The sequence below is a fragment of the Mizuhopecten yessoensis genome, unplaced genomic scaffold (assembly GCF_002113885.1).
Source record: "Mizuhopecten yessoensis strain PY_sf001 unplaced genomic scaffold, ASM211388v2 scaffold8463, whole genome shotgun sequence".
NCBI lineage: Eukaryota > Metazoa > Mollusca > Bivalvia > Pectinida > Pectinidae > Mizuhopecten > Mizuhopecten yessoensis.
Window position 1 is genome coordinate 107,609 of NW_018407560.1, and position 10,942 is coordinate 118,550.

General features: G+C 41.6%; 1 protein-coding gene across 1 annotated transcript in view; it reads left to right on the plus strand.

Moving 5' to 3' along the window:
- LOC110456004 (metabotropic glutamate receptor-like) overlaps nucleotides 1–7,625 on the plus strand; it is a 20,077-nt gene extending 12,452 nt beyond the window's left edge. Inside the window, exons 4-5 of the mRNA XM_021506514.1 lie at nucleotides 3,579–3,785; nucleotides 4,624–7,625. Of these exons, the coding sequence (XP_021362189.1) occupies nucleotides 3,579–3,785; nucleotides 4,624–4,658 (242 nt within the window). The 3' untranslated portion in view covers nucleotides 4,659–7,625. The remainder of the gene's footprint in view (nucleotides 1–3,578; nucleotides 3,786–4,623) is intronic.
- Nucleotides 7,626–10,942: the final 3,317 nt, after the last annotated feature.

Here is a 10,942-nt window from a genome sequence, read left to right on the forward strand (position 1 = left end):
TAAGTCAGTATCCATAGTTACTCATAAGGGTGTGACCTAAGTCAGTATCCATAGTAACTCATAAGGGGGGTGAATTAAGTCAGTATCCATCGTTACTCATAAGAAGGTGACCTAAGTCAGTATCCATAGTTACTCATAAGGGTGTGACCTAAGTCAGTATCCATAGTAACTCATAAGGGGGGTGAATTAAGTCAGTATCCATAGTTACCCATAAGAAGGTGACCTAAGTCAGTATCCATATTTACTCGTAAGGGGGTGACCTTAGTACATGTAAGTATCCATGGTTACTCGTAAGGGAGGTGGCCTAAGTAAGTATCCTTAGTTACTCGTAAGGGGGGTGACCTAAGTAAGTATCCTTAGTTACTCGTAAGGGGGGGTGACCTAAGTAAGTATCCATAGTTACTCGTAAGGGAGGTGGCCTAAGTAAGTATCCTTAGTTACTCGTAAGGGGGGTGACCTAAGTAAGTATCCATAGTTACTCATAAGGGTGGTGACCCAAGTAAGTATCCATAGTTACTCGTAAGGGAGGTGACCTAAGTCAGTATCCATAGATCCATAGTTACTCATAAGGCGGGTGACCTAAGTAAGTATCCATAGTTACTCGTAAGGGAGTTGACCTAAGTTAGTATCCTTAGTTACTCGTAAGGGGTGTGACCTAAGTAAGTATCCTTAGTTACTCATAAGGGTGTGACCTAAGTCAGTATCCATAGTAACTCATAAGGGGTGTGACCTAAGTCAGTATCCATAGTAACTCATAAGGGGGGTGAATTAAGTCAGTATCCATCGTTACTCATAAGAAGGTGACCTAAGTCAGTATCCATCGTTACTCATAAGAAGGTGACCTAAGTCAGTATCCATAGTAACTCATAAGGGGTGTGACCTAAGTCAGTATCCATAGTAACTCATAAGGGGTGTGACCTAAGTCAGTATCCATCGTTACTCATAAGAAGGTGACCTAAGTCAGTATCCATAGTAACTCATAAGGGGGGTGAATTAAGTCAGTATCCATCGTTACTCATAAGAAGGTGACCTAAGTCAGTATCCATAGTAACTCATAAGGGGTGTGACCTAAGTCAGTATCCATAGTAACTCATAAGGGGTGTGAATTAAGTCAGTATCCATAGTAACTCATACGGGGGGTGAATTAAGTCAGTATCCATAGTAACTCATAAGGGGTGAGACCTAAGTCAGTATCCATCGTTACTCGTAAGGGGGGTGACCTAAGTAAGTATCCTTAGTTAATCATAAGGGGGGTGACCTAAGTCAGTATCCTTAGGTCCTCGTAAGGGGGTGACCTAAGTCAGTATCCATAGGGACTCGTAAGGGGTGTGACCTAAGTAAGTATCCTTAGTTAATCATAAGGGGGGTGACCTAAGTCAGTATCCTTAGGTACTCGTAAGGGGGTGACCTAAGTCAGTATCCATAGGTTCTCGTAAGGGGTGTGACCTAAGTCAGTATCCTTAGTTATTCATAAGGGGGTGACCTAAGTCAGTATCCATAGTTACTCGTAAGGGGTGTGACCTAAGTAAGTATCCTTAGTTAATCATAAGGGGGTGACCTAAGTCAGTATCCATAGGTACTCGTAAGGGGTGTGACCTAAGTAAGTATCCTTAGTTACTCATAAGGGTGTGACCTAAGTCAGTATCCATAGTTACTCGTAAGGGGTGTGACCTAAGTAAGTATCCTTAGTTACTCATAAGGGTGTGACCTAAGTCAGTATCCATCGTTACTCATAAGGGAGGTGACCTAACTTAGTACCTATCGTTACTCATAAGGGGGGTGAATTAAGTCAGTATCCATAGTTACCCATAAGAAGGTGACCTAAGTCAGTATCCATATTTACTCGTAAGGGGGTGACCTAAGTAAGTATCCTTAGGTACTCGTAAGGGGGTGGACTAAGTCAGTATCCATAGGTACTCGTAAGGGGTGTGACCTAAGTCAGTATCCTTAAGGAACTTGTAAGGGAGGTGACCTAAGTCAGTATCCTTAGGTACTTGTAAGGGAGGTGACCTAAGTCAGTATCCTTAGGTACTCGTAAGGGGTGTGACCTAAGTAAGTATCCTTAGTTAATCATAAGGGGGGTGACCGAAGTCAGCATCCTTAGGTACTCGTAAGGGGTGACCTAATTGTCAGTATCCATAGTAACTCATAAGGGGGGTGAATTAAGTCAGTATCCATAGTTACTCGTAAGGGGGGTGACCTAAGTAAGAATCCTTAGTTACTCGTAAGGGGTGGGACCTAAGTCAGTATCCATAGTAACTCATAAGGGGGGTGACTTAAGTCAGTATCCTTAGGTACTTGTAAGGGAGGCGACCTAAGTCAGTATCCTTAGTTACTGGGAAGGGGGGGGACCTAAGTAAGTATCCTTAGGTACTCGTAAGGGGCGTGACCTAAGTGAGTATCCTTAGTTAATCATAAGGGGGGTGACAGAAGTCAGCATCCTTAGGTACTCGTAAGGGGCGTGACCTAAGTAAGTATCCTTACTTTCTCGTAAGGGGGGTGACCGAAGTCAGCATCCTTAGGTACTCGTAAGGGGTGACCTAAGTGTCAGTATCCATAGTTAATCGTAAGGGGTGTGACCTAAGTCAGTATCCTTAGGTACTCATAAGGGGGGTGACCTAAGTAAGTATCCTTAGTTTCTCGTAAGGGGGGTGACCTAAATCAATATCCATAGTTACTCGTAAGGGGGGTGACCTAAGTAAGTATCCTTAGTTACTCGTAAGGGGGTGACCTAAGTAAGTATCCTTAGTTACTCGTAAGGGGGGTGACTTAAGTAAGTTTCCTTAGTTACTCGTAAGGGGTGGGACCTAAGTCAGTATCCATAGCTACTCGTAAGGGGTGTGACCTTAGTCAGTATCCATAGTAACTCGTAAGGGGGGTGACCAAAGTCAGTTTCCTTAGTTACTGGTAAGGGGGGTGACCTAAGTTAGTATCCTTAGTTAATCGTAAGGGGGGTGACCGAAGTCAGTAGCCATAGTTACTCGTAAGGGGTGTGACCTAAGTAAGTATCCTTAGTTAATCGTAAGGGGGTGACCTAAGTCAGTATCCATAGTTACTCGTAACCCGGGTCACTCAAGTTAGTATTCATGGTTACTCATCACAACAGGACAATTTATATTACAATGTATCCATGGAAACTAAAGGACCAAAGCAGGTATCAATATTTAACTTATGTGGGGACAATTGATGGAAACTGAATGGTGACCCCCCAAGTAGGTATCCATGGAAATTAAACCATATTGATTGTAAAGTAACTGTAGTATATAGTCAATTCTTTAAAGAAGTTATATATTCCATTATACTTACTGACAGTTATGTCGGTGACATTGCTTCAGGAGCTGTGTAGTCTATAGACACCAAGCCAACAAGCGGAAGTAGATTCTCACGGAAGTTAATGATAAACTTTATTATGTAAATTTTACAAAAAGTTGATTTATTATAAACATCCTATTATTAAAGCAAAGTACTGAACCTCTGTTAAATCTGTCTAACCTTGGGACAGACTACAATATGATAAGAAAATGTGATGACCTGTACAAATTGATGACCTTGATGACCATACAAATTGATGTTTACAGATGCTGTTCACTTGAAGCACCCCGGGGCTAGCAGTACATACAGTGCCCCTGTGTATATGAAGCGTGGAGATACATACGGGACAGGAAGCATCGGAGGCAGCAAGGTCCTCCGTGTCACAGGGGACCTTACAGGCAAAAACCCACACAAACCCTCATCTGAAATAGGACATTACAGAAAAACACGGTCCGAAAGTGGCACCCTCAGGAGTAAGTCCTTGTTCGGTTAATAACACTGTCTGAGAGTGGCACCCTCAGGAACAAGTCTTTGATCAGTATATAACACTGTCTGAGAGTGGCACCCGCAGGAACAAGTCTTTGATCAGGTTATAACACTGTCTGAGAGTGGCACCCTCAGGAGCAAGTCTTTGATCAGTATATAACACTGTCTGAGAGTGGCACCCTCAGGAATAAGTCTTTGATCAGTTTATAACACTGTCTGAGAGTGGCACCCTCAGGAATAAGTCCTTGTTCAGTTTTTAACACTGTCTGAGAGTGCCACCCTCAGGAATAAGTCTTTGATCAGTTTATAACACTGTCTGAGAGTGGCACCCGCAGGAACAAGTCTTTGATCAGGTTATAACACTGTCTGAGAGTGGCACCCTCAGGAATAAGTCTTTGATCAGTTTATAACACTGTCTGAGAGTGGCACCCTCAGGAATAAGTCTTTGATCAGTTTATAACACTGTCTGAGAGTGGCACCCTCAGGAATAAGTCTTTGATCAGTTTATAACACTGTCTGAGAGTGGCACTCGCAGGAACAAGTCTTTGATCAGGTTATAACACTGTCTGAGAGTAACACCCTCAGGAGCAAGTCTTTGATCAGTTTATAACACTGTCTGAGAGTGACACCCTCAGAAGTAAGTCTTTGATCAGTTTATAACACTGTCTGTTGTCGAAGGGAATGCTACCTCTCACTGGCAGTGAAATAAGGATGAAAATCGACTAAAATAAATAATAAGAAATATCCTCTGTGTAGCAGTACAGGGATGACAGAGTGAGTGTTGCTATGACAACTATTACAGTATGTTACCTCTTGTCTTTACAGGAGCCCGTTCCACACAAGATCTAGGATCACTGTGAAGAAACCTAGCATCATCCCAGTAACCCAACATTGTCTATAGGAAGGTGTGAGAGAACAGCTGGAAACAGCCAATCAAATTCTTAGCTCCAATACAAACAACCAATCACCTTAAAGGACAAAACTAGAATAAAGTATCAATGGACGGTGGAATGTGGCTTGTTCAGTTTCCATCTCAACGAAAATCTCGCATGGAACTTGTTTTCCCATAGTGTCAATTTTGCTTCAACTTGTTTCTGGGAAATTTTTAAACATGATTATGAAATTGTTTCAAGAGAGACAATGAATGCAGAGATCAGAGTTTCTACTGTATGGGAAGCTCTGCTTTTTGGGGTGGTTTTACAGGGGAGATAACTTGCACAATGTGATACAAATAGAAGCTGATTTACTCGAGTTTTTCCCCTCTGGACTTCTTGTGACCTGAAAATATCGGAATTGATTTATCAATCAAGTGAATGCATGTTAATGTTTACAAATTTGATTTACAAATTTGAATACTTCTTTCAAGTAGATTATCACTCGACTATACAATTTGTGTGGTCATAAATTTAGTAGTTGAAGTTTATATATATATATTATTTTTTTAACGTTTTATTGTAAAGATCACAAATACAAAAGGAATTGGGCAACAGGCAAAGCCTTTGTAAGTCCTGTTCTTAAATATATATGTTTTCCCATATTTTTGCATGATACTTGTTTCACTAAACAGAGATATTTTATGTAATTTTGTAACTTAAAAAAAATCTCAGTGAAATTTAATCTTACCTGTATTAAAATTCCAAGTTGTTCTTGAACTAATTTTCGTATATTAAAACCATTTCCATTCCTTTGGGACTGATTAGCATTGGACTTTGAGAGAATGGCTCGCCTGCCCCCTTGGTCAGAACTGGTTCTCCGTTTAGTTCACATATAATGATTACATAGTATCTTTATGTAACCGTATTATATATTATATAGCATTTCTTCACAAACTTGTAAATACAAACCTGATACTTCAATAACTGCATACTCGTTCCATGTTGTGTATGTGTGTGACCTGTGTTCACACAGGCACAGTGACTGTAAGGTATTGCACATGTGTACACTTGTGTACTGGCACATGTGCTTACAAGGAGTACACATGTTTACATCCATACATCTATACTCAGACCTGTGTGTATGTATGTTTACATGTTTATACACGTGTGTGTACATATGTGGTATGGTAGTGTACACCTCTATTTGATAGGATACATGTGTGTAGGTATACACAGGTACTTTATCATTCAGGAAATAGAACTCTATCTTGTATCTCAACAGCTAAAAACACTAGTTTTACTGTGACTTAACAGGAATGTAAGAATGTGACACTCGCAGAAACGAAGGCACTAAATCAGAAACATTTTACCAACTTCCCTTTCCAAGGAGTATAAGATACATGTTTGCTTTTTAAAAAAAAAATGTGTGTTTTTCTTGTTCTGTGTCTATATGCTGGTTGTAAAATTTGATTCTGACAGTTAAATAATAATTACGGTAAGATAGACTCTATAATGGAGGATCATAAAACATCTGTGATTCTCTAACGGAAACCTGTCTCACGCTAGTTTCATTACAGTGATAAACCAACACAATGGTCTGTTTTGTGTTGTAGATGACATTTGTGTGACAGTTTATATGCTAATTAAACCATTTCCACCAGTGCTGTCACCATTTTGGTAATCTTTAAGAGTAATTTCCTATTTTTTTCGATTTTGAAAAAGAATTTTTCTCATTTCTTCTCCTGCAAAGTCCTGTTTGGATTGACAATATATTCTTTCCGCCAGCAATTAAATAAAATATAACAGTAAGAATTATGAGATTATATTTTAAATTTACTAAGCTGTGAAAACAATTCATTTATTTCAAACATGCAAGGTTGCAGACTTAAAACTTGGTCAAACTTTTGAGAACTGTAGCTGTTCTAGTGTATGACTATGGAGAAGCCCTGTTCTAGTGTATGACTATGGAGAAGCCCTGTCTGTGGGCCAGCAGGTTTGTTAATGCCAACTTGCCAAACATAACTACAAAGTGTCGGTTTTCTGTCAGTGATGTACAGGAACCGTTGTGAAAAATTTACAGGCAGTTACTGGAAATCTTTTTTGAATGGGGTTGAACCTTGTTAATGTGGCCATAATTTTGTTGTCAGACGGGTCTGGTCAGAGCTAGAATGACTGCAGTACTGGGAACGTACAAAATATGTCATCCCAGAAACAGCTGGCTGGTGACTCGAGTCCCATAAACAGCTGGCTGGTGACTTGAGTCCCAGAAACAGCTGGCTGGTGACTCGAGTCCCATAAACAGCTGGCTGGTGACTAGAGTCTCGGAAACAGCTGGCTGGTGACTCGAGTCCCAGAAACAGCTGGCTTGTGACTTGAGTCCCAGAAACAGCTGGCTGGTGACTCGAGTCCCAGAAACAGTTGGCTAGTGACATTTATCACAAGATTCCTCTATGCTTACAGTGTTTAGATATTTTTTTTGTATTTTAACATATTTTTCAAAATGTAGGATAATTTGTCCAATACTTTTTTTTATTTAATGAAGATCTTGATTTCATTGGCCAAACATGTTTTGCTGGGTTTCTCTGTACCCTTAGTGCTTGTATTGTATTAAATATTGTATAAGGCAATCTGTAGAAGATGTACGTATTCACCCGCATGTTATAATTGGAGACGATACTACAGCTAAACACTTATTTCTAGAGGTGAAATTTATACCCCACCAATTCATTCCAGGTACAAAACCAGGACACTTTTACCTTGAAAAGAGAAGCATTTTGTTACCGTCTGCCATCCTATACATTTGTGTTTCCTGTGGAGAACCTAGTTAATTGTGTTGTCCAGTACTGCTTAATAATAAAAGCAGGTTTTCCATCAAAACCATAAACATTCATACTCAATTATGCAAATTATATGACTTTTGTATGAGAAATAAACAATAATTATATTGTCAAACATCACGTTTGTTTATTCTGTCAAGTAGTGAGAAGTTGATACTTGACTGAACACATAAACAAGAGGCCCAGAGGACCTGTCTCACTAATCTGGATATTTTTGTAATTATGACAAAATATTCTCGTTAAGAGTATTACTGTGGATAAGATCCCAGGGATACGTCCAGTTTCCGGGTCCAGTCCTGGTAGCATATGAATCCTAAGTCTTCATGCCAAGCAATTGTATTTCTCTTAATAAGGTAAGTATCTCAACCATTTCCATGTTATGATGCAGAGACCAACTTACCAGGGCTAAGGCAGAATCAGAGATCAAATCTGGTATCAAATTTTTATTAGATTTTTCATGCCAAGCAATAGCATTTATAGGTATGGTGTGGGGATCTCCAAGTTTTCCAAGTTTTGACCTGGGAACTAAATAACTGTCCAGGGGACTATGACAAGACCCCAGGGTCAATTCTAATATCATGATTGTGCTTGTCTCTATTAGCCCAGCAGTTGTGCACATGGTTATAGGAGGGGGATTTCAAATTCTACAAAGTTATGGCCCAGGGTCTAAGGCTCTTGGGGTGGGGCCAGATCCTGGTAGCATATGCTTTTTTGATTTACTATACTCGGTAATAGTATATAAGGTTACATGGTGGGTATCTCAATCACATCTAAGTTATCTTTTTGGCCCTCAGAGTCCACCCTTCATTTGGTACAGTTTAACCACTTGAGTATGTTTCCAAACAAATATGGCTGATATCCCCCTCATAGTACCACTCAAAATTGAATGGGGAGAAGTCCCTTATAGCAATATGTCCCATTCCCCCCCCCATTTTTGTTTTTGCCTCCGCCCCTTGTGGATGGTCGGCCCTTCCATTTGTACTATTTTGAAACCCCATCATCTGTGAATTCTCTTGATCAAATACAGTATTCATCTCTAGTTACAGAGAAGTCACGACAGCAATATGGCCAAATTGTCTCTTTTTTTCCACTCCCAAAGACACTTTTTTTGACACTAGGGAATTCCACGGTAAGGTTTTATACATGTAAAAACCTCCCTCAATATCATATTAAATGTAACTGTAGTTACCAAAGAACCGTCATTGACAAGGTGGCTCAGTCTGACTGCATAGGGATTAGAGATCTAGGGTCCCAGTCAGGTTTGTTACAGCGTAGTGATTTGAGGTCCAGGCTCCTGGTCTGTTACAGCTTAGAAATTGGAGGTCCTGGTCAGGTCTGTTACAGCTTAGAGATTGGAGGTCCTGGTTTGGTCCGTTACAGCTTAAGAGATTGGAGGTCCTTGTCTGGTCTGTTACAGTGTAGTGTTTTGAGGTTCTGGTCTGGTCTGTTGCAGCATAGTGAATGGAGGTCCTGGTCTGTTACAGCGTAGATATTTGAGGTCCTGTTACAGTGTAGTGATTAAAGGTCCAGGTCTGGTCTGTAACAGCGAGTGATTGGAGGTCCTGACCTGGTCTGTTACAGTGTAGTGACTGGAGATCCTGGTCTGGGCTGTTACAGCAAGTGATTGGAGGTCCTGGTCTGTTACAGTGTAGTGATTGGAGGTCCTGGTCTGGTCAGTTTCAGTATAGTGATTGGAGGTTCTGGTCTGTTATAGCATAGTGATTGGAGGTCCTGGTCTGTTACAGTGTAGTGATAGGAGGTCCTGGTCTGTTATAGCATAGTGATTGGAGGTCCTGGTCTGGTCTGTTATAGCATAGTGACTGGAGGTCCTGGTCTGTTACAGTGTAGTGATTGGAGGTCCTGATCTGTTCTGTTATAGTGTAGTGATTGGAGGTCCTGGTCTGGTACAGTGTAGTGATTGGAGGTCCTGGTCTGTTCTGTTACAGTGTAGTGATTGGAGGTCCTGGTCCGTTACAGTGTAGTGATTGGAGGTCCTGGGCTGTTACAGTGTATTGATTGGAGGTCCTGGTCCGTTACAGTGTAGTGATTGGAGGTCCTGGTCTGTTACAGCATAGTGATTTGAGGTCCTGGTCTGTTACAGTGTAGTGATTGGAGATCCTGGTCTGGTCTGTTACAGTGTAGTGATTGGGAGGTCCTGGTCTGTTACAGTGTAGTGATTGAAGGTCCTTGTCTGTTACAGTGTAGTGATTGGAGGTCCTGGTCCGTTACAGCGTAGTGATTGGAGGTCCTGGTCTGTTACAGTGAGTGATTGGAGGTCCTGGTCTGTTACAGTGTAGTGATAGGAGGACCTGGTCTGTTATAGCATAGTGATTGGAGGTCCTGGTCTGGTCTGTTACAGTGTAGTGATTGAAGGTCCTTGTCTGTTACAGTGTAGTGATTGGAGGTCCTGATCTGTTCTGTTACAGTGAAGTGATTGGAGGTCCTGGTCTGGTCTGTTATAGCATAGTGACTGGAGGTCCTGGTCAGTTACAGTGTAGTGATTGGAGGTCCCTGTCTGTTCTGTTACAGTGTATTGATTGGAGGTCCTGGTCTGTTACAGTGTAGTGAGTGGAGGTCCTGGTCTGTTACAGTGTAGTGATAGGAGGTCCTGGTCTGTTATAGCATAGTGACTGGAGGTCCTGGTCTGTTACAGTGTAGTGATTGAAGGTCCTTGTCTGTTACAGTGTAGTGATTGGAGGTCCTTATCTGTTACAGTGTAGTGATTGGAGGTCCTGGTCCGTTACAGTGTAGTGATTGGAGGTCCTGGTCTGTTCCAGTGTAGTGATTGGAGGTCCTGGTCTGTTATAGCATAGTGATTGGAGGTCATGGTCTGGTCTGTTACAGTGTATTGATTGGAGGTCCTTGTCTGTTACAGTGTAGTGATTGGAGGTCCTGTTCTGTTACAGTGTAGTGATTGGAGGTCCTGGTCTGGTCAGTTTCAGTATAGTGATTGGAGGTTCTGGTCTGTTATAGCATAGTGATTGGAGGTCATGGTCTGGTCTGTTACAGTGTAGTGTTTGGAGGGCCTGATCTGTTACAGTGTAGTGATTGGAGGTCCTGGTCAGGTCTGTTACAGTGTAGTGATTGGAGGTCCTGTTCTGTTACAGTGTAGTGATTGGAGGTCCTGGTCAGGTCTGTTACAGTGTAGTGATTGGAGGTCCTGTTCTGTTACAGTGTAGTGATTGGAGGTCCCGGTCTGTTCTGTTATAGTGTAGTGATTGGAGGTCCTGGTCTGGTACAGTGTAGTGATTGGAGGTCCTGGTCTGTTCCAGTGTAGTGATTGGAGGTCCTGGTCTGTTATAGCACAGTGACTGGAGGTTCCGGTCTGGTCTGTTACAGTGTAGTGATTGGAGGTCCCGGTCTGTTCTGTTATAGTGTAGTGATTGGAGGTCATGGTCTGTTACAGTGTAGTGATTGGAGGTCCTGGTCTGT